At 42.7% G+C, this 24,510-nt stretch overlaps 1 protein-coding gene across 9 annotated transcripts in view; it reads left to right on the top strand.

The window, feature by feature from the left end:
• ccdc88ab (coiled-coil domain containing 88Ab) overlaps nt 1–24,510 on the top strand; it is a 144,715-nt gene that overhangs the window by 91,524 nt on the left and 28,681 nt on the right. For all 9 annotated transcript variants that reach the window (XR_012595160.1, XR_012595162.1, XR_012595161.1 and 6 more), the window contains exons 9-23: nt 4,836–4,917; nt 5,659–5,817; nt 6,796–6,942; nt 7,079–7,223; nt 8,442–8,620; nt 13,070–13,207; nt 16,611–16,794; nt 16,941–17,071; nt 18,310–18,603; nt 19,743–19,925; nt 20,206–20,484; nt 21,564–21,688; nt 22,076–22,214; nt 23,621–23,797; nt 23,937–24,098. Coding sequence is in view for 6 of the 9 variants with exons in the window: in XM_074645460.1 (XP_074501561.1) it covers nt 4,836–4,917; nt 5,659–5,817; nt 6,796–6,942; nt 7,079–7,223; nt 8,442–8,620; nt 13,070–13,207; nt 16,611–16,794; nt 16,941–17,071; nt 18,310–18,603; nt 19,743–19,925; nt 20,206–20,484; nt 21,564–21,688; nt 22,076–22,214; nt 23,621–23,797; nt 23,937–24,098 (2,524 nt within the window). In the remaining 3 variants the exon portion in view is untranslated. The remainder of the gene's footprint in view (nt 1–4,835; nt 4,918–5,658; nt 5,818–6,795; nt 6,943–7,078; nt 7,224–8,441; nt 8,621–13,069; nt 13,208–16,610; nt 16,795–16,940; nt 17,072–18,309; nt 18,604–19,742; nt 19,926–20,205; nt 20,485–21,563; nt 21,689–22,075; nt 22,215–23,620; nt 23,798–23,936; nt 24,099–24,510) is intronic.

Raw genomic sequence — 24,510 nt, 5'->3', positions numbered from 1 at the left:
ACACACACACACACACACACACACACACACACACACACACACACACACACACACACACACACACACACACACACACACACACACTCACACAGAACAGCATCTCAGGAATGCAGTCATTTTACTTCAAAGCAGTGCGACACATTTTCCCTCTCTGGTAGGAGCCCGGAGAATTTGTGCATGCACGATAAGGGGTTTGAGTCCCAGGGGCAAATTTACATATGTTTACCCCTGAAGTAGTCCCAACAAATCAACATGTGAGTTGCGGAGTCCTAATATGCCTAATGGGATGTTGTGTATGCTATGATTTAATGCTAACAGTAGTTTTTGAATTAAGAAGCCTTTAACTTGGACTCTCAATTGATTCAAATATTTAATCTAAGGCTGTCAAAGTTAAGGCGTTAATAAAGCGTCAACACAAAATCGTTTTAACATCACTCATTTCTTTAACACATTAACGCAATCAATCTGTCGGAGGTTGTAGCGGCTCAGTTTTAAAGTTAGAGTGAAGATCCTGGTGTAGGGGATTTACAAATGGGAACAGGTTTGGTTATTAGCTAATTAATAAATAATATTCATAGAATTATTATTATTATTAGTAAGAATTATCAATAAACATTAATACTGAACGGGGCACCACCCTGGAATCAGGGACCAATAACCAAAACGTTAATTCAGTCTCATAAAGGGATTGTTCACTCCAAATGCCAGTATTTAATCACTACTTTACATTTAGGAGATGAACGGTGAAGGGTGAATCCGAGCACTAACTCTCACAACCAGCTGTTACTACAATATAAATGCACAATAAACACAGACAACTGCTATTTAAAATAAGACCATTTATTTAAATATAGTGATCTCAATCAACAATAAACAACACTCTAACAACATCAATCTAAATCAATAGTTATTAAACAGTAGTAATTAAAGATTAACAACACTTTTAATAAACAAATGGATATTCTACAATGCAGCTCTAAGCACTAAACTAGAATTAAACAAAACACAAAAGCAAGAGAAGGTGTGTGTATGAATGTGTGTATGTGTGTGTGTGTCTAGGTGTGAAATGGGAGTGTCTGTGTGTGTGTGTGGTATGGGAGGAGCAAAGGACGCCCTAAGTGGACGTCACCACGTAAATGGTTACGTCCCGTAAGGGGGGGGGGGGGGGGGTTGCTCGAACGTTACAGACCACGCACAAACGGGAGGTGAATCCCACGTGTCGATAAAGTAATGGATGTGTAAGCCTATGTGAGGAGGAGTGTCTGTGTGTGTGTGTGTGTGTGTGTGGTGTGGGAGGAGCAAAGGACGCCCGCGGTGGACGTCACCACGTAAGTGGTTACGTCACGTGAGGGAGAAGTTGCTCTGGTGGCGGAAGCGCCACGAAAGTTACCGACAACGCACGAACGGGAACGTAAAGTCCCCACGTGGTCGGTAAATAGGAATGTTGTGTGTAGTAGGAGTGGAGAAAAAGAAAGGCGGGGAGCACACAGTGATCACAGTCAAAACAGTAAACACCGCAGCAGCAGGAATCCTAACTGCCGCGCGAGAGATGTAATAGCTGGATTATTATTACTCAGGAGCTCGGCAGGCAAACTCACGTTTGTCAGCCGTGCACTGGTCTTTTGCTAATAAACTACAGCTACAGATCTTCCCGTTTTGGCAGAAGCTAACACAAGGAGCACACAGTGATCAAACAGTCAGCAACAGTAAACAAAGCATAACAAACAAGCAAAGCAAAGCAAGTAAAGTAAACAAAGCAAACAAACGGACTCGGCGGTCCGTACGTTCAGTATAAATCAACAATAGTTATTAACTTATTGGAATACACAATTTCACTAGTCTCTGCCCAGACACAAGCCTCTTACTTGAATCGCTTCTTCGGAGCGATAGTGGAGTATATCGTCGTTAATTGGTCCGGCGGCGTCACGCAGGCTCGGACAATAACGGGCCATTATGATGCTCGTCAGCTGATGAACGGCAGGCTGGACCTCCGTGTGGCAGCGGAGGGGAAAGCAGCCAGAAATGAAGGAAAAGGCGGTGCGCTCGTTTCCTTTTGTGAAGAACGGGGTCCTTGTCGTCTTCCTTGGTGAAGAGCGGGGGTTGTTTCTTCCTTCTGCAGGTATGATGATATCAAAGTCTGATGGACACAACAATAGCTTAACTCATCCGGCGAGGTCAGGAACTGTGGCTTGGTCTTAAGGTGAACGCGGCAGCGTTGGGTACCTCCTGTAGCAACGTGAAGTCGCAGTGGAAAAGGGAATGATTCTTCAGGTTGGCGTGCTTTTATCTCCTGTGAGATTGTGGGCGTGTCACCGGAAGGACCCCACATTTCCTGTTAGCCTCGTCCAATGGGAACCCTTATTTGGATTCAAATTAAATTTCACACCCACCCGAGAGATTTCAAGAGTTGGCCGTTAGTCTGTGTTACTGTTATCAGGCTTCTAATTTCCCATGTAGGCCGGTTCCTTAGGCCTATTCCTAAAGCTCTGCTTTAGGCCGCTCTTTGTCTGGTGAGGTCCCTACACTGGTTTCATATGAAACTAAAAAAACTTAAGGAATCCATCGGTACCAACCATGTCATACTAGTTTGTTGCGAAGGAGGCTAAATAACGCTCCAAAGTTACGCTCAATTTTGGGGTACGCATAGAACCAATTTTCATTCACATATCTTGAGGTCAGAGGTCAAGAGACCCCTTTGAAAATAGCGATACCAGTTTTTCCTCGCCAAAATTTGGCGTAAGCTTGGAGCGTCATTTAGCTTCTTTTGCGACAAGCTAGTATAAAATTGTTACCAATGGATTCCTTAGGTTTTCTAGTTTCATATGTTGTCCCCTCGCGCAAATCAACGGAACAAAAACACCAACACATCTCCGACAGTATGATAATAATGCACTTCCTGTTCCCAGTCTGATAGTCTGTAGACTATGTAGCCTATAGATGGTCTATAGATGCTGGCCATGATGAAATTAGTAGTTCATTAGTAAAAGAGGTATCTAATTACATATCGGAACCTCTCACTCATATTTGAAGTCGATCTATGGTATATATCGGGTATTGTTCCCAGGGATCTTTAAAAAGCAAAAATGATACTTTTATTTAAAACTGGTGATCCATCTAGCTTTACAAACTATCTTACTACCTTGCTTTTCAAACATTTTGGAAAACTTAATTTACACCAGAATTCTAATGCATTTAAATGATAATAACATCTTATATGAGCATCAATATGGATTTAGAAAGGGACATTCAACCTACAGTATATGGTGTTTTTACAACTCGTAGATAAAATACATGCAGCTACAAATGATCACAAATTTGCACCTGGTATTATTTTAGATCTCTCTAAAGCATTCAATGCTGTTAATCATGACATTTTGTTAACCAAATCGGCAACTTTGTCAAACTCTAAGGAGGCCTCCGTTCCTCTGTTCAGGAAACTGAACATTCTTTCAGTTTACGACATAAATATTTATCAGATATGTGTGTTTATATATAAATACATGTTCTGGCCTTCTTCTTTACCATCATCGTTTAGCAACTTCTTTAAATCTAATTCTCAAATTCATTCCCATGATACTAGACGGGTTAATCATCTTCACCAGAACGTGGCTGGTCCTCCCTCAGATATCCTGGTGTACAAATATGGAACACCAAAATACACGTTATCAACAGCTCGTTATCCTCAGAACATTTTAAAAGGAAGTTATCATCACATTTAATTCATGATGTCTAACTATCTTTTGATATGTTTAGAAATATATTTTTTTCTTTTTCTCTGTACTGTTTTTTAATGTATTTCATTGTTTTTATTGGATTGTTTTCCACTGCTCATTTTGTGTGCTTCTTGTTGTTGTTTAACTTTTGTTGCATTTTTTAAAATGATGTAAGTTTAGATCTTTCTTCCATTTTTGTTATTGTTTTTTTCTCCTAGGGTTGGGGGGGGGGGGGGATTGTGCAGTTTTATGTATGTGCAAATAAATTAAACTTAAACCTAATAGATAAGGTATATTTTAATAAAATACAGATGTACCGACAGAATAGAGTATAAAGCAAAGAGGCTGATTCCATGCTGCGAGGCAGACGAGCGCTCGTCTGTCGGTTCACCTGAGGAGCTCAGTGATCCTGTGGATCAGATGAGTAGGCGGCCCTTAATGTAGACCAGGACACATTCACTACACGCTGCTAAAAGAATGAGGTCATATGTGACCCAGACCACCTCTGAATGTGGTCTGAAAGATCCGATCTCAATGCGTCCTCGATGCGTTCACACCTGTACTTAGAGCTGTCCACTTGTGATCGGATCACTGAGGACGCATGTTAATACTCAGTTAACAAAGATGTTTAAACTCTAAACTCCTGCTTTATTAATAACGATCATTTACTGAAACAGTCCAAAATATTATCAAAATGTCAACCTACTGAAACTAAAATACTTCAAAGTCAGTGAAGATGGTGAAGCTATTCAGGCAGATTATGTAACATGTCGTTATTCTGTGTAACTATGTCAATAGGTTGCTACCATTAAACCATTTAGCAGCAAGCTTGGAAATGGAAACAGCCTAAAGGAATGTCCTTGTTAATACTCTGAATTGGTACAAAGACATGCAGGCACATAATAAAACAAACTTGGCACATGATTTTTGTTGTACGGTTTAATCGTAATCACACAAGCAGAGGCACAAAACATCATACTTTCCTGCTTTTTTGCTGCAGAGAAACCTGTATCTTTCTCTACCTCCTTGCATTCTCTCTGTCCTTCCTCTCTCTGGGTTACATTCTACCTATTTTCCATTTTCTCCTTGTTTAACTCCTCTCCCTCCCCGTCTCTTTTTCAGGGAGGAGAAGAGTGAGCAGCTTTTGGACACCAGGCAGGAGCTTGAGAACATGGAAGTGGAGCTCAAGAGGCTTCAGCAAGAGGTAATGCAAATTAATCACACACCTACACAACACACACAGACACTTTCATATGACTTCATCTTTCCTTCCCCTGCTGCTCCCTCCTCTTTCTAAGCACTTTGTGTCTGCAGCTCTGCCAGGCTTTAATCAGCTAACTAGTGACTTAGCTCATTACAGGCTATTAGAGCTATCTTTAGTCTAGCAACAGCCTCACATGGCTTTTGATTCGAAGTGGGCGGCAGGCTGGATGCTGTAAACAAGGTGGATGAGTTCAGGGCACGGAGGACGTGTGTGTGTGTGTGTGTGTGTGTGTGTGTGTGTGTGTGTGTGTGTGTGTGTGTGTGTGTGTGTGTGTGTGTGTGTGTGTGTGTGTGTGTGTGTGTGTGTGTGTGTGTGTGTGTGTGTGTGTGTGTGTGTGTGTGTGTGTGTGTGTGTGTGTGTGTGTGTGTGTGTGTGTGTGTGTGTGTGTGTGTGTGTGTGTGTGTGTGTGTGTGTGTGTGTGTGTGTGTGTGTGTGTGTGTGTGTGTGTGATAATTAATAGTGTGGAGACTTTGTTCTGTTCTTTATCCGTTTATATAACAGACATGACTGTTAGTTATTCATAGATAAGTTACCAGTCATACCACATTACAATCCACTGACTTCTAAAAACATCTGTAGCTTTTCATTTAGGATTGTTATCTGTTGACATCTTTGTTTGTTAGTCCTTATTTCAAAATATGCATATATTCATGCTATATATTTGGCTGTCAACTCCTGCAGAGCTTCCAGTTGGCGTCAGATGCCCGGTCGGCGCGGGCCTATCGCGACGAGCTGGACGCGCTCAGAGAGAAAGCGATCCGCGTCGACAAACTGGAGAGCGAGCTGAGCCGATACAAGGAGAGGCTTCACGACATTGAGTTTTACAAGGCCAGAGTGGAGGTACACAACTCTTCACACAGAAGACAGTGTTTGTTAAGGGACACCCCCTGGATGATTTAGCATTATGTAGCTGACATTAAAGGAACTACATATTGATGAAACAGTCTTGATGATATTAGTTCAAACTGGCCAAGTTGTAAACAGCACACAAGCAACCAATATGCAAGACCCCCAGCAACTTGCAATTTTCAGGTTGTAGCGGGCTCAGTTAAAGCTGGAGTGAAGATACTAGTATCATATGAAACTAGAAAACCTGATGAATCCATTGGTACCAATTTTATACTAGCTTGTCGCGAAAGAAGCTAAATAACGCTCCAAGCTTACTCCAAATTTTGGTGAGGAAAAACCGGCATTGCTATTTTCAAAGGGGTCCCTTGACCTCTGACCTCCAGATCAGTGAATGTAAATGGGTTCTATGGGTACCCACGAGTCTCCCCTTTACAGACATGCCCACTTTATGATAATCACATGCAGTTTGGGGCAAGTCATAGTCAAGTCAGCACACTGACACACTGACAGCTGTTGTTGCCTGTTGGTCTGCAGTTTGACATGTTATGATTGGAGCATATTGTTTTCTGCTAAATGCAGTACCTGTGAGGGTTTCTGGATCAATATCTGTCATTGTTTTGTGTTGCTAATTGATTTACAATAATAAATATATACATACATTTGCATAAAGGGAGCATATTTGCTCACTCCCATATTGAGAGTGAGTATTAAATACATGACAAATCTCCCTTTAAGGTACATTTTAAACAGATAAAAAATGTGTGAATATACAATTAATTGCGATTAACTATGGACAATCATGCGATTAATCATGATTCAATATTTTAATCGATTTAATTGATTGACAGCCCTAGTAATAATACAAATTTTCTGAAAAAGACGTCTTCAAAACCTTTTTCTTGTACTAGCTGCAGTGTTGATGTTTTGTTGTGTAACTTGTACTCTCTGCTGATGTGGTGGTTTGTGTAGGAGCTGAAGGAGGACAACCTGGTCCTGTTAGAGACTAAGAGCATGTTGGAGGAGCAGCTGGATGCTAGCAGGACACGCTCCGACAAACTGCACCTCCTGGAGAAAGAGAGTCTGCAGCTCAAATCCAAGATCCATGACTTTGAGATGGTGAGATGATGGATTTCTATATCCCTGTGATGAGTGTTAGAGCTAGACAAATCCAAAATCGGGGGCAGTAGTTTGGGCAGTCATTTCAGCAGGTTTGTTTATCTCAACACACTGTCTATGTCTCTATTATCTCCAGGAGCGGGACATGGACCGTAAACGTATGGAGGAGCTGTTGGAGGAGAACCTTGTGCTTGAGATGGCCCAGAAACAGAGCATGGACGAGTCGCTGCACCTGGGCTGGGAGCTGGAGCAACTATCCAAGACGCCAGATCTGACTGACGGTAAGATGAAGATGGAGCCAAGGATGTTTTTAAAACCAGAGAACAAGAACACGTTTCTGTATGTTGACTGAAAGTTAAACTACGAGGAGTGTTAAGGAAAGCAAAGGATGGAGTGGTGAGTTAAAATACCATGAGGCTGCCACTCACCTGAGGCTGCCACTCACCTGAGGCTGCCACCCACCTGAGGCTGCCACCCACCTGAGGCTGCCACCCACCTGAGGCTGCCACTCACCTGAGGCTGCCACTCACCTGAGGGTGAGACTCACCTGAGGCTGACACTCACCTGAGGCTGACACTCACCTGAGGCTGCTACTCACCTCAGGCTGACACTCACTTGAGGCTGCCACTCACCTGAGGCTGCCACTCACCTGAGGCTGCTACTCACCTCAGGCTGACACTCACCTGAGGCTGCTACTCACCTCAGGCTGACACTCACCTGAGGCTGCTACTCACCTCAGGCTGACACTCACCTGAGGCTGACACTCACCTGAGGCTGCCACTCACCTGAGGCTGCCACTCACCTGAGGGTGAGACTCACCTGAGGCTGACACTCACCTGAGGCTGACACTCACCTGAGGCTGACACTCACCTGAGGCTGCTACTCACCTGAGGGTGAGACTCACCTGAGGCTGACACTCACCTGAGGCTGACACTCACCTGAGGCTGACACTCACCTGAGGGTGAGACTCACCTGAGGCTGACACTCACCTGAGGCTGACACTCACCTGAGGCTGACACTCACCTGAGGGTGAGACTCACCTGAGGCTGACACTCACCTGAGGCTGCCAGGCTGAAGGCTTCAGAAGGCCAACAGATCAGGCTTTAGTTTGCTCATTGGCTCTTGGCCCTGGTGTCATCCCCATGGCCCCTCTGCATTTGCCAGCCCCCACTGGGTTTTTTCTCCACTTGATTAAGACCTGTAATTAATATTCAGTGGCTCTTGGAGGATAATCTGTGCGTTTGGATTATGAAAGCTGTTAAGAGGTTTAACTAGCCAGGGATCTGGATAAAGACTTTGTGTTGTGTGTTTGTTAAAAGGCACTTTAAAAGCTTTAAGACCTGTGAAGTTAGACCCTAGGGCTTTGTATTCATTTATTTTTTGACGTACTGTGGTTTTGACTTTGAACACCAAAAATCTAAACCGAACTGTGATTTATTTATTAGTATTTGTTAAATCATTGATGTATAATCCACATTTTCTTGCTGTCATTGACTCAGCCCCTCAGAAGTCTCTGGGCGCAGAGGTGAATGAGCTGACCTCGAGCCGCCTGCTGAAGCTGGAGAAAGACAACCAGACCTTGCTGAAGACTGTGGAGGAGCTCAGGGGAGCAGCCAGTCAGGACACTGTGACAAAACTGGCCAAAGTCAGCCAGGAAAACCAGAAACTGAACCAGAAAGTAAGCCTTTTCTGTGGTTGATAGTTCAACCTTACTAATCATTGTAGTTAGTAAGTCATTTCCTGTCTTTTTCTTCTGGATAAACACACGTATGACGTATATTTCATTTGACATCATTGACATACTGATCTGATACAGTCTCAGTCCACAAGATTATTTCCGATGCTCTTCTTTGAGGGGTACCTCAGGGCTCCATTCTTGGTCCAATGCTCTTTCTAATTTACATCAATGATCTACTATCTCTGCTTCTTAAGAAATATTGCCCACACTGATTGCAGATGATACAAATGTACACATTTCACAATTTGATATAGTTCTAATAATGTTATTCAAAGGTCGTAGGTGAAATGCACGCTTCAACCCATTTCCATATACTAATCAAAAAATGGAACTTTAAAGGGACTATTTGTAACTTTCAGAAATGCTTCTTAACAGCGACACCTGTGGCCGTGAAATCAACGAAAGTCAGCGTCGGGCTCGCGCTTGCTCGCTCTCAATATACCTGAACGAGCATCGCTCAAAACAGTGAGGCGACACACGTCAGCTAAAACCACAATATCACTCTATATTTCAGCTGCTTGGCAGTAATGTTAGCTGACCAGACGGAGGTCTCTCCATGAACATGATTTAGATCTGATCCTAGTGTTGGCTTTTCCTGCCTAAGTGCAGGCTGAGGCAGCGGGGCTCTGCAGCATGTCTCCCCTGCTCTCTCCGCCCGCAGCCGGAGAGAGCAGGGGAGACACAGGCACCCGGTCGGTAACGAGAAGACTACGTAAAGCTCCGTCACTTCACAAGACACGGTAAAGCTCTGTTGGTCTGGAGGAGCTGCAGCAGTTATTTCTGCACAAACGTCCCCTGTGCATTCACTAGATATTCTCAGAGCTAAACTAACTCTTCTGCAGTGTGGAGTGAGCGCGCGTTCACGTCTAGAGGTGGAGCGAGCTGAGCTGTCTGAGTGAAGGAGAGCAGGCAGAGGAGGAGGGTACAGCGGTTACACGCGAACGCGCATATGCGAGCGCGCATGTGTGACGACCCGCTACATTTACGCGCGTACAAAGTTACAAATAGTCCCTTTAATTAGTCATCTTATGCCTATCATACATATGACACCCTCTCACATCTAAAGTGTGTCTTAAGTCACAGAGTTTTTAGTCACAGACTATAATATTTTCAAAGACTGTCTTGCAGGGTCACTATTTGACTTACTTTGCCTTAAGCCTCTTTATTCCCTGCGGAGCATAGGCCATCGACGACCCCTCGCCACTTTCTCTTGTCTTGTGCTGCCCTTGCCAGTTCTTGCCAGGTGTGTCTGCTCTGTTTCATTTCGGCTTCAACGTCCCTCCGCCAGCTGTTACACGGTCGCCCTCTTTTTCTTTTCCCTTGGGGGTTCCATGTTAGAGCTTGCCTGGTGATGCTGTTGGGAGGCTTCCTGAGCGTATGGCCGATCCAAGTCCATTTCCTCCGCCTGATCTGGGTATCGATGGGTACCTGTCTTGTTACTTCCCATAGTCTGATGTTGCTGATGGTGTTTGGCCAGAATATGCGTAGGATCTGTCTCAGGCATCTGTTGATAAAGGACTGGATGTTTTTGAGAGATGTTTTTGTTGTTCACCATGTTTCTGAGCTATACAAGAGCACCGATTTCACATTTGAATTGAAGATTCTGATTTTTGTATGTGTGGTGATTTCACTTGAGCTCCAGATCTCTTTTGGCGATTAAAAAGCAGTTCTAGCCGTCCCTATCCTTGTTTTGGCGTCTTCATCTGAGCCTCCTATGATGTTAACGATACTTCCCAAGTAGGTGAATGATGAAACCTCCTCAAGAGCTGTGTTCTTGATGTAATAGGGGCATCATTCTTGTTGTTGATTCTCATGATCTTTGTCTTGGTTAGGTTGATGTTTAGTCCTAACTTTCCGATGTTGTGGCAAGATCGATAGTATTCTCTTGCATCAGTGTTGCTTCTGTGTGAGAGAAAAGGTTGCAAGGTCGTCTGCAAAATCCAGGTCCTCGAGATGTTCTGTGAAGGTCCACTGGATGCCTCTCAGTTTCCCTTCAGTTGTCTGCCTCATGATCCAGTCGATGGATAGTAGGAACAGGAATGGAGATAGTAGACATCCCTGCCGCACACGGTGTTGACTTGGAACTTCTCTGAAGTTGCGCCATCATGTAGGACTTGGCAGTTCATTCCTTCGTAGGTGTTCTTCACTAGAGGTGATTTTGTAGGGAATTCCATAATGTGCCATTAGTTTCCAGAGGGCTGACCTTTTTCGTAATCAATGAAGTTGACGTAGACTGTCGTGTTCCATTCTAGTGACTGTTCCAGAATGATTCTCAGAGTGGCTATCTGGTCTGGACATGATCTTCCTTGCCGAACGCCTGCCTGGTTGTCTCTGAGTAAATTGTCTACTGATTCAGGGTCACTATTTACAAGACTACAACTAGATTCCTTTTGAGATGATGTCACATCCAAATTTACATGAAGAAAAACTGTTGAAAAAGAAGTGTACAGAAATTGCTGCAGCCCTCGAAATGCTCTTTGAGTATGCTATAGCTAGCTAGCTAGCTAGCTAACCACTGCCCTGAATGGGGCTACTTGCAAGCTAATGTTAGCTACTGGAATGTTTGCTATTAACCTACGAGCTAACTGTGTTTCAGCTGAAGATTGATGGCTTCAATCATATAAATCGACACACATGTATATATGAGAGAAAGAGAGCGAGCGAGTACTGCAGTCAGATTTATATGATTGAAGCCAGAAATCTTCAGCTGAAATGTACATTTAGCTCGTAGGCTAATAGCAAACATTCCAGCGCGTTAACGCGCTAATATGCACGCACCAAAGGCTTTTTCATGAGGATGGCTAACTTGCCACACCTGTGGCGCATTTGAGCACGAAGTGGGATCAGACAGAAGGCATTATTATAGGGGGGTACATTAGAGGCTGTGACAATCAGGACACATTCACTACTTTCTCCCCCTTTAATCACAGACTATCCCCCTCATGACGCACTGCCAGTCTGGGAGTCTTGTAGAGAGTTTCCCTCAGAGGACACTTATTGTTGTCTGGGACTATGGAGATTATTTTTCAACTTTAGTTTTGAAACCAAACAATCTCTATCACATCACGTTGCTCGCCACAGCCTCAGGCTATTATAATAAACATTGTGGAGCTTAGAGGACATTTTGTCCAGGATGAAGACACCGGGTGAAAGACTGACAGGAACGGACGGTCCTGAGGGAGTTATAAGCGGAGTGAACTGCCTGTTGATGCACAGAAGGAACTGTGTAGAATATTTAATCAAAACTACACGTTTAATGTGCACATAAGCACGCTGGTTACACCTAATGTAACCAGCGGATATCTGTTGTGTTTTTACGCACGCCGTAATTGTGGCTTGACAGCGTGCAACATCACTCTCTATTGCAGCGGTGCGCTGTGCTGGCTCTATATATACTTATCTCATACGCACAAATTAATTAATGAGTGGAACATGATTAACATCTATGTAAGTATAATATTGTTATTATTTTAATTGTAGTGAAAACCGGGACAATTTGTCAGTGACTGTTGAAAACCGTGACATTTGAGTGTTTTACAGATATTTGTCGGGACTTGGGACACCCAGCTTGAAAACCGGGACTGTCCCAGACAAACCGGGACTGTCCCTGACAAACCGTGACGTCTGGTCACCGTAGTGTAAGGTCAACATTAGTTATATCGTTTTTTTAAAAGGATTTTTAATTTCACTTTGCAGCCTTGGTTGGAATTGCAGTTTAAGTTTCTGACCCTCATCAGGGTCCCCACCGAGATTAGCATATTGGACCAGCACTCCTCCATAATATATCACCCCAACACTTGACTTTAGACCTTTTCACACAGCAACAGTGAGAAATAAAAAAAGAAAAAGAATGAGAGGGTATAGAGGAGGGTGGATAGGAGGATGAAAGCAAAGCTGTAAATCCAGACAGCCCCGCATCGCCTTTTCTTTCCCAGTCTTTGACACCCAAACGCCCCTCGCTAAGAGAAGTCTCTCAGCTATTTTCAGAAACATAAGCCTCTCTCTGTGCCCTCTGAATAAAAAGCATAATTGTTTTTTTCTCTCACAAAGGGAAAATCCAGAGTGGGAAATTCATTTCCAAGTGACTTGAGGTCTAGAGCCAAAACACATTAAAATGTGAATGCAGCTCCTGGTAGACTCATTTAATGAGTATCAGTCTGATTGTGTGAATACATTCACTTGTATGCGTTTGTCTGCAGAGTCGTGACAGAATGAGGTGAGGTGATGTATTATATGTTTCTATCATGGATTAATAATTGCACCAGCTTCTTAGGGACTGGGAATCACATGTAAAATATTTGGCATTACTGAGCCTCCATCAGTGTTGGTTATTAAAACCAAATCAAGATAATGTGTCTTCTTAAAATGTTGCTTAAACATTGTTTCCAGTTGGAGCAGCTGGGGGGGGAACTGACAGCAGACAGAGAGTCGCTCCGCACCGCTGAATCACTCAGTACGGACCTGATGAAGGAAAAGGCTTTACTGGAGAAGACTCTGGAAACACTCCGAGAAAACTCTGAGAGACAGGTACACACACACACACACACACACACACACACACACACACACACACACACACACACACACCATATTCTACATTTGAATATATATTCGAATAATAAAAAACATTGTGAAAAAAAAGCAGCACTACTGCAGCTGTCTGCCTTGTGCACACTGAATGCACATCATGACGGGAGTTGCACGTCACTTTCATTAACTGAAAATGAAATGTAAGGTCAAACTGAACGAAGAATAATTCAACAACATCCGTAATGATGGCAGAGAAGTCCGTCACAGAGAGAGTAACTCTTTGTCCTAACAGCAATATATGTTAAAACCACATTCCTATCAGCTGTGAGCTCCAGATCAGACTGGAGACGGAACCACTTAAAAGATGGGAGAGTAGTGCATACTATCCTCCGACATTTTTACTTTTTAAACAGAAAACACACATTTAATATTGTGATATTTACTGTGCAGTGCTGCAGCAATCACTGCCAGTTATGACACGGTGTCATGGACATAATGCACAAAATTAGATATTTGAATTAGGGCTGTCAATCGATTAAAATATTTAATCGCAATTAATCACATGATTGTCCATAGTTGATCGCGATTAATTGCAATTTTTTTTATTTGATCAAAATGTACCTTGAAGGGAAATTTGTCAAGTATTTATTACTCTTATCAACATTGGAGTGGACAAATATGCTGCTTTATGCAAATGTATGTATATATTTATTATTGGAAATCAATTACCAACACAAAACAATGACAGATATTGTCCAGAAACCCTCACAGGTACTGCATTTAACATAAAACAATATATGTTAAAATCACAACATGGCAAACTTAAGCCCAACAGGCAACAACAGACTTGACTATGACTTGCCAAAAAATGCATGGGATTATCATAAAGTAAAGGGTAAAGGGGAAACTCGTGGGTACCCATAGAACCCATTTGCATTCACATATCTTGAGGTCAGAGGTCAAGGGACCCCTTTGAAAATGGCCATGCCAGTTTTTCCACACCAAAATGTATTGTAAATTTGGATCGTTATTTAACCTCCTTTGTTGATACTAATGGATTCCTTAGTTTTTTTAGTTTCATATGATTCCAGTATCTTCACTCCAGCTTTAAAACTGAGTCCACTACAACCTAAAAATCACAAGTTGCGTTAATGAATTAAAGAAATTAGTGGCGTTAAAAAGAATTTGCGTTAACACGTTATTATCACGTTAACTTTGACAGCCCTACTTTGAATAGTTCAAACGTGGGTGTTTTTAGAACGAATATTCAAATCTAATTTTAGCCCATTTTGACAGCCCACACACTCCGATTTGATTTGGGAAGTTTATCGCAAAACAGAAGGTCATCATTTTAAATAACCCTCACTTATTCTTGATTTGTGCATCAGTATAAAGTATGTTAGTGTATTAAATCTTCTGAGTGATAATTACGTGTATGCCATTTCTGCTGAATGATTATTTACAGATTAGGCCCTTGTGTTGGTGATGGCAGAACAAGTTAGCGCAGTAAACCTAATATGTTATAGAGACGGACTTGATGAGAATGACTATAATCATAGCTTTGGAATATAGTTGATGTTGCAGTCTATATACGGGACAAGCTTATGGTCGGACACCCCAACACATTGAGACAAACGGGGCATTGATCCTATGCGTCATACTGTACACGCTGCTCTCTACAAAACTAGCATTGATTCTCGTTCCAGAAACCTCCAAGAAAATGTGTCATTTACTAAAGCTTATACAGAATTCTTTTGAGATCAATCTTTGTGCAATGTTTTGCATTTGGCTCAAAAAACTATTGGTGGAACTACCACTATGTTTTATTGACTACACAGATTTCTGGTACTCTGTGGCCCAGATGCAGTCGCTTGTTGTGTGTCTGCAGGGACTTTGTAGCTCTTAGACCCAAATCTGACACCTTTGATTAGTTTAACCATCTGATTTGTAAAATCCGCCTTCGGTGAGGCAGAGAAAACACGACATGCTGCTCTCACAGATTACTGTGATCAATTATATCCAGTTGGTTGTAAACATAATGAGAAGTAACTAATGCAATGTGGTTCCAAAACACATAATATTCAAATGAACTGTAGAATCCATACATTTCAATTATTCTGCTTGATAATTAGTTTAGTTTAATTTTTCATCTAATTTAACTAAAATGAGAATTTGAAGCAGAACCTTTTCCAGTCTCAAATCTCTCTCCAAGCATCAGCTCATACAACCATTCTCATTACAGCGAGCTGGAATCCTTTCAAAAATAAAGTCACAGAACACATGAGAAAACGCGCAGAAAAAGTGAACCTTAAAGAGGACCTATTCTGCTTTTTGTGCTTTTCCCCTTTCCTTTAGTGTTTTGTATCATTTGTTGTGAATGTTAAAGGTCTGCAAAGTTACAAAGCTCAAAGTCCACGCCAAAGGGTGTTACTCTCCCCCACAGAAAACCTGCTCCTGAACTGCCTGAAATGCCTTGCTTGAAGTCCCGCCTTTTCCTCTGTAACGTGGTGATTTCACAAAGTAACACATTTGCGAAATACCCGTCTAGCGGCTAGTTTGGCACGCCCTCAAACAAAGCTAGTTCCAGCAGAATCCCAAGAGTTTGGCTCAGTTGACCAATCACAAGATTGGTTAAGAGCAGAGCAGATTAGGCTTTTTGGGGGGTTGGGGGTAGGTCTGGGCTCAAACAGAGTGTTCCAGCCAGAGGGTGAAAAGAGGTGCTGCAGTACAGCCGGAATGAGAAAAGGAAAGAGTTGTTTTTTTTACATTAAATCATGTAAACATGTTCTAGTAGAAACCCAAGATACAAGTATGCACCTGAAAATAAGTCCTCTTTAATTTGGTCAATTTAACAATTAATAATTCTTAAAACTAAGTGGCAAAATTGTTTAAAATGTCACTGGCACTTTTTTGCTAATTTTTTTTTTAGTCAATTAGATAATTTATTTATAGTTTTTTTAACGCAATAGCTCAGGGATAAAAAATAAAATAAATTTGCAGTTATCCAAATAACAACTTTCTCCGAACAGCATATACTGTACATTTGTGGATCAAATGTTTTATCATGACAACCAAATCCTTACTCTGATTTTGTCTCATGATACATACTTTGAGCAGCACACACAAAATGCACTCTTTTTGTTTGCTTGTTTTTGTCATATTGAACTTGATGGTGATTGTTGAGGGCACAGTGATGGTTTAGTTTGACCGTGATATATGAACATCATTTAGAGGCAGCACATTAAAGCATGTAAACACGTTTTAGTAGAAACCCAAAATACAAGTACAGTATGCACTTTAAAATAAGCAAAATAGGTCCCCTTTAAACATTTTCCACTCACTTCACTCACTTTAAACATGGCCCTAGGACATCATTAAAACTCTGCTATCTGTTCTCCAGCTGAAGGGTCTGGAGCAGGAGAACAAGCACCTGTGCCAGACGGTGTCGTCTCTGCGCCAGCGCTGCCAGGTCGGAGCTGAGGCCCGGGTCAAGGATGTGGAGAAAGAGAATCGCGTTCTCCACGAGTCCATCTGCGAGACAACCGCCAAACTTAATAAGATGGAGTTTGAAAGGAAACAACTACGTGAGTGACATGTTATTTGATAGCTTTTATGTGTCATTGGAATCAGTATCTTGACAGCTTCCTTTTTTATACATCAACTTCCTTGTGTTTTCATTTTGAATTCACAGGATCAACATTCTGGTTGTTTGTTCTTTTTATTTCTGCAGGTAAGGAGCTTGAAGTGGTGAAGGAGAAAGGTGAGAGAGCAGAAGAGTTGGAGATTCAGATGCAGAAGCTAAAAAGGGACAATGAGAGCCTGCAGAAGAAAGTTGCCAGTCTTGGAATCACCTGTGAAAAGGTTCGGTGCATGTTGTTTTCTGCCTGCTTTATATTTTGAGTCAATGTCAGGGTGTCTGTATGCTCTGCTAGTCAGTCATTGCAAGTTTCCCCACATGGTTCCTCATCAGTTCCCTCTGCGTCGTGTATCAAATAAGATGTGGGATATTAGTTATTCTCCAAATCATTTAAGTAAATGTAGCAGTAACATGAGAAATGTACAGTATGTTTGTATTTGGCTCTGGTGCATCCTAGCGCATTTTCATATTAGGTACGATTGATCCGTACCGTGCCCGAGTACGATTAACCCCCCCCCCCCCCCCCCCCCCCCCCCCCCTCTGGTCAGCTTTCACATTAGTAAAGTTGTTCCGTACCCGAGTACACTTGCGTCATCATCCATGTGTATTTGTTTATGTTGAGATCAGCTGTTCTAGCAGCGTAGTTTCGTAAAACACTTCATTCAAACTGGACAGAAACTAAATAAAACTCACCTATACTGTTGTCGTTAGTCTTTCCAACAATCACCAACTCTGGTTTGATCTAAATAAACTCTGATTTCACAGAGTTTGATGTGAAAATAGGCCGACTCTACAGTTTGTCTCCCGTCTCTCTCTCTCTACCCGCTGAGCAGCTGAGCATCTCGTGTTCTTCGCAGACAGACAAATAAACCAGCTGGATAAAATAACAAAAATTTGCCCGACCCTAGCGCCTATTGTCTATATTTTAAGGAACCTCTGCCTGCCTTCCTACTGTATCATCCACGGCCGTGCAGTTCAGAGGATGAGATCGGTACATGCTGCGTGCAGATACAGACATACTGTAGATATGAAACAGATTTATATGTATACAGATTTCGGAGGAGACGGGCGGCGTTGAAAAAAGCCTGACCTTTCAAAACTACTACTACTACTTCTCGCGTTAAATAGCGGTCCACTTGTGTTTCGGTACGGTTGGCTTTCACACCTGATGCGAACCATACCCGAGTACACATGATCCGTACTCCAGACCACCTTTTCAAGTGGACTCGAGTACGGATCGACGAACTGCGCCCGAGCACTGCAATGGTGTCGCTCCCGCGTTTGAGCACATTTTAGTGCGCCTGCCACTACATTGACAACAATGAATTTGAGCACGCAAAAGACGTGCCATGTGTACGGCCCCTTCGGCTGCCATTACACAACACCATCAGGACCAGCTTGGTGTTGTGAGACAGAAACGCTTTACTCCTCATCTTCAATCATCACGTTTGTATGTGTGTAGGTGTCTTCCTTGGAGAAGGAGAACGCTGACCTGGAGGCAGAGGGCCGTCGTCTGAAGAAGAAGCTGGACACTCTGAAGAACATGGCCTTCCAGCTGGAGATGCTGGAAAAGGAAAACTCCCAGCTGGAGCATGAAAACCTGGAGCTTCGGCGCTCGGCTGAGAGTCTCCGGTCAGCGGGGGCTAAGGCTGCTCAGCTGGAAGCCGAGAACCGGGAGTTGGAGAGTGAGAGGAGCCAGATGAAGCGCAGCCTGGAGCTGCTCAAAGCCTCGTCCAAAAAGACGGAGAGATTAGAGGTAAGACTTCAGCACTGCCAGTTATACAGCGGGTACTTCTGTGACTGGAGAGCAGTGAGACGCAGCTAAAATTTAACTATGTACGGCAAGAAGCTTTGTTTGAGAAATACAAATCAGACTACTGCTAGTTCTAGTGTTTAGTCAGCATCAGTGGTGCTTATGCGAGAGTAGTATTGTTATGAGAACCGGTACTTCGGTACCAAGTCGATGCCAAAATTCTAGAAAAGTGACTGTACTTTTTCTACAGTACTGAAGGTACCGTACGATGCCTGTAATGGTCGTTGGTAGGGATGTGACTGTGAGGAACATTTTCCCACCGGTTAATAAACTTGTGACAACACCGGTGTTACCGATTACAGATGAAGGTCAACATGTGCAGAGCGCTGACTCTGATCTGTACCATCGGGTGGTGGTGTGTCTGGCCTCTCCGGTAGAGCTTTTGCTGCGGGGCTCCGCTGCGGGGATCTACCTGGCGCCGCTGCTCCGTGACAGCTCCATCCACCTTGCGGCAATAACCTCATTAACGTTCTGGTTCCCTTATAGCACTGTGATTAAACGTGAAATATTGCAGCTTATTCCTGCTCCTACTTCTCTGAGCTGATGGACCAGATGCGTTCATGGTCAGTATGTAGCGTCCGTCGTCTGACTATTGATTGATAACACGCCGTTGATACGCCAAAATGAACTAAATGGGTCAATTCTTTTCATTTATTACTAAAAGGCTACATGCCTCTGTTTTTTGTAATGTTCAAATGCTTTTAATAAAAGAGTACATGTTGAATTACAGTACAGGGGATTTATTGTTATTGTTGTTTTGTTTTTTGTACCGTGGTATCGAATTTGTATCGAGAATCGTGGAAATTCACTGGTATTGGTATCGACTACTAGATTTCTGGTACCGTAACATCCCTATGCGTGAGTTATCAGGTCCTTAACGGAGACGTGTGCCGTTACACAAGCTCATGCAGAACAGCTGTAGAGTCAAAGGCACTTTACATGTTACATTTTTGTAATTTATTGTCAACAATGAATATTTTTACAGGTAAATTACAGGGCATCTGGAATATAATGGCATTAGGGAGCAGCGCAACTAGTTCACGGATGCTTTTAATATCCTAATGTGGCTTCTTCTCTCCCAGGTGAGTTACCAGGGCCTAGATACAGAGAACCAGCGCCTGCAGAAGGCATTAGAGAACAGCAGCAAGAAGATTCAACAGTTGGAGGTCGAGCTGCAAGAGGTGGAGACTGAGAATCAAACCCTCCAACGCACCCTGGAGGAGCTCAAGATCTCCAGTAAACGCCTAGAGCAGCTGGAGCAAGAGGTAGGGAAAAAAATAACCTTTAACTAGGGCTGTCAATCCATTAAAATATTGAATAGTAATTAATCGCATGATTGTCTGTAGTTAATCGCGATTAATCGCAAATTGATTCCCAGCAGAGTTGGATTATCCCAGATTATTTGTCAAAATCGATTTTTGGCCTTTTAAATTAATCTGTGTCCACTTTTAGCCAAACATGTATTTACAAAGCATTTAGACTAAAAGTAAATCCCATCCATCTGCTCTGCATTACGCCCTCCTCTACCCCCCCGTTATCCCTCAGAACAAGACTCTGGAGCAGGAAAGCTCCCAGCTAGAGAAAGACAAGAAGCTTCTGGAGAAGGAGAACAAGCGGCTGAGGCAGCAGGCCGAGATCCGTGACTCCAAACTGGATGACGACAACCAGCGGATCTCCGCCTTGGAGAAAGAGAACCGGACCATGGGCAAGGAGATGATCTTCTTCAGGGACTCCTGCACGAGAGTCAAAGACCTGGAGAGGGAGAACAAGGAGCTGGTCAAACTGGGTACTATCGATAAGAAGACCCTCAATGCACTCAGAGAGGTAAGAATAGAAGTTAGAGTGTCATTTGCTTCCAGATTTATCTATCATGATCCTCCGTTGGTGCAGGAAGTGCCAAACTATTTTTCTTTTAAAGTCGTGAAGACACTTGAAGAAACAGACAAAAATAGTTTTTTCAATTACTCTACTAAATTCTGTTTTAGTGGTAATTAATGGGCGGGTCCATCTGCGTTCTTTTTCTTTTTTTTCAAATGGAAACGCCCACTCAGTCATTAGTAAAAAGCAGTGATGTAGGTAACCAAAGTAAGCTAATCAACAAGGTTATGAATAATGTGAACACCAGCACTAGCTGAGGCAAGGTTAGCTGTGCTAAGTTTGGAAATAACTGAAAGAGTTATTTTGGCTTTTTTAAAGTGGGTTTGTATGTATTCTCCCGTATACTACCTTCTGCGAGGTCAAATTATTGTTTTTGGTGTCTTTGAAGACCGCAATATAACGGCTTCCAATCCCCGTCGGAAAGGGCTGTCTGACAGTGAGGTAAAGCGGCTGTGGACGGGAGCAGCAGAAAAACGTATTTTACGCTATATTTAGAATATTTTCACCGCTTAACCTCACCATCAGACAGCCCTTTCAGACGGGGAACTGAAGCTGTTATATTGCTGTCTTCAAAGCCACCAGACACCATTCATAAAACCAGTCATTTTACCACTCAGAACATAGGAGTAGCTGGTCTACCGCTGCATCCATCGGTTCGTTTGATGGTGTTATTGTGCGACCTTCAGATCCGAACTAACGTGGTGTCCACAGCAGTACATCGCTCAGCTTCCATGCCGGTACTCTTGTCTGCTTCAAACTGGGAGCATGCTGACCGCCATCTAAGTTACTGTATGTGAATTGAATACACTGACTATAAGGATGTATATTTACTGTAGATGTAGCAGCCTCATCATGCAGAAACCTACGTTAGGTCATGTGGGAAAAATAGCATTTTGACGCTAAAACAAACATACTTGGACAAAAAATTTGAATGTTCGGGTTTGGTTCATTATTATGCATTATTATGAGTTATTGAAGAATTAATGGAAGGTGGTAGTACTCAGTGTGTGCATGTGTGTGTTTAGGAGCTTGTGAGTGAGAAGCTGCGGACTCAGCAGATGACTAATGATCTGGAGAAACTGACCCATGAGTTGGAGAAGATTGGACTGAACAAGGAGAGGCTGCTGCATGACGAGAGCTCTGACTACAGGTATCGTCTCACAAAGGCACACACAAACCACAATGTTCACCTTCCTGTGATGGCTCTTAAAATGGAGAACTAAAATAAGAAATGAGTCGATCATCTTGGGGTCAGAATCAATAAAAGTGATCAGTACAGGCCAAATAAGTCAGCCCTCTGGCCCATTTGACATCAAGTGTTGAAGTTTTAATGAATCAAAGCCTATTGCAGAATCCTCCTGTGGGACTTTTCTGAGCCAATACCTCCCCCACCTGCTGCTACACTCTTGCCAAGAAGTCAGTCGGCCTTGCTATACTGTGGCTATGACGATAATGCATTATCTGTGTTAAGGATTACAAATGTGTGATCACACTCTAGACTGGAGACCACAGAGCTAACTGGAGTATTTATTTTCAGGTTCAAGCTCCTGGAAACCAAACTGGAGTCGACTCTGAAATCATCTTTGGAGATTAAAGAGGAGAAGATCGCCGCCCTAGAGGCCAGACTGCAGGAGTCCTCCAACCTCAACCAGCAACTTCGCCAGGAGCTCAAGACAGTCAGTAACACATACATACGAAAATCTATACATTTAAATATAGAAATAGACGCACAAACATCCAGTATGTTGGATGTGCTTCATGTAGATGCTTAGCTCCAACACAATACAGTATTAAAAGTAGGGCTGTCAAAGTTAACACCATAATAATGCGTTAACGCAAATTCAAACGCCACTAATTTCTTTAATGAATTAATGCAACTTAAGATTTTACAATTAAAGTTAGAGTGAAGATAATGGCATCATTTGAAACTATAAAACCTGATGAATCCATCGGTACCAACCATGTCATACTTGTCGTAAAGGAGGATAAATAACGCTCCGAACTTACACTAAATGTTGGCGAGGAAAAACTGTCATGGCCATTTTCAAAGGGGTCCCTTGACCTCTGACCTCCAGATCAGTGAATGTAAATGGGTTCTATGGGTACCCATGAGTCTCCCCTTTACAGACATGCCCACTTTATGATAATCACATGCAGTTTGGGGCAAGTCATAGTCAAGTCAGCACACTGACACACTGACAGCTGTTGTTGCCTGTTGGGCTGCGGTTTGCCATGTTATGATTGGAGCATATTGTTTTATGTTAAATGCAGTACCTGTGAGGGTTTCTGGATCAATATCTGTCATTGATTAGTGTTGTTGATTAACTTCCAATAATAAATATATACATATGTGCATAAAGCAGCATATTTGCCCACTCCCATGTTGATAAGAGTATCAAATACTTGATAAGTCTTCCTTTTAAGGTACATTTTGAACAGATTAAAAATGTGTGATTCATTTTTGATTAATCGCGATTAACTATGGACAATCATGCGATTAATTATGATTCAATATTTTAATCGATTGACAGCCCTAATAAAAATACATTCCTCCCACTAAGCCAAAACACCAGCCCGTCCACTTGAGAACAGCGTGTCCCAAAGTCTTTCCCCTGCAGTCCAAAACACGAGAAACACTGAAAACACTGAGGCTCAAGGCCGATACATTATTTATTCATCCAGTCTTCCACTTCTATCGCCAGCTTATCTATTCATGAGGCAGCAGGAGTCTGAGAAAGAGGTGGAGTGGAGGATGTCTGCTTTCCTTTAGGGAGGCATTTGTGTTTTGAACCCGCTGACACAAATCTGATCCAAAGCTAAAGGGCTGAGGTCTCTGTATATGAACTCTGAGTTACAGCTGTGAAACTATAATGGATCCTGTCTGCTGTTGTACTCCACCATTACTCATGCCATCTTCTACTAGTGTAGTCTGTAATTTCACAGTCAAGCCTGGAGTCTTATTTTGTTTTCAATGGTCCTGGATTTACTGTACATGATATTTATGTTGAAGGAATTCAATTTATTGTACTGAAGGACCACAAAAAATACTCAAAGTGAAGTGTTGACTCACGTCTCTCTCCAGGTGAAGAAAAACTACGAGGCGCTGCGTCAGAGAGAGGAGGAGGAGAGGATGGTGCATAGCTCGCCCCCTAGAGGAGGGGAGGAGCCTCAGGTTGTCAGTAAGTGGGAGAAAGAGAGTCACGAAGCCACCAGAGAACTGCTGAAAGTCAAAGACCGACTCATTGAGGTGGAGAGGAATGTAAGTCAGCACAATATCAGGACGGCTTTTGGGACTTTTCCCAATATGAATTGTGAACAAACACATTTGGGTTGTGTGCTTTTCTCTGAATGTATTCTTGTATATCCAATGTCTTATATTATGTGTCTGTTTTTCCCAGAATGCCACACTGCAGGCAGAGAAGGCGGCCCTGAGGAGCCAGCTCAAACAGCTGGAAACTCAGAGCTCTAACCTGCAGGCTCAGATAGTGGCCGTTCAGAGACAAACGGCTTCTTTACAGGAGAACAATACAACGCTACAGACGCAGAACGCCAACCTGCAGGTAATCCCCTCCACATCCTACACAATATAGTGTCCAGTACTTCTCACAGAGGAAGACATTACACATATAGATAACAACGCTACCAGTTTAGTGGTGTACAACTGAAATCTAAGCATCAAGCATGCAATCAATAGAACTTAGTGTCTCACTAAAATACACGAACATGAGCAGACAGAAGCACATTTATATTATTGTTAGAATACTCTGCCTCACACTCACAAGACACTATAGACTACAATCAATGGTAGACACACTCAGCTGACACATCAACCAAATGTGAAACAGATCATGGAAGTGAAGATTTGAAGATATCGCACACTAGCTTGACTTATTTCAATACGAATGACCTGATAACCATTTTAAAGTGCATCCAAAGTGCAGTGTGCTGGCGGCTGTAGCTCAGTGAGTTGAG

The sequence above is a fragment of the Sebastes fasciatus genome, chromosome 9, assembly GCF_043250625.1.
Source record: "Sebastes fasciatus isolate fSebFas1 chromosome 9, fSebFas1.pri, whole genome shotgun sequence".
Lineage (NCBI taxonomy): Eukaryota > Metazoa > Chordata > Actinopteri > Perciformes > Sebastidae > Sebastes > Sebastes fasciatus.
Note: the sequence above shows the minus strand (reverse complement) of the source record. Positions and strands in the feature narration are given on the sequence as shown.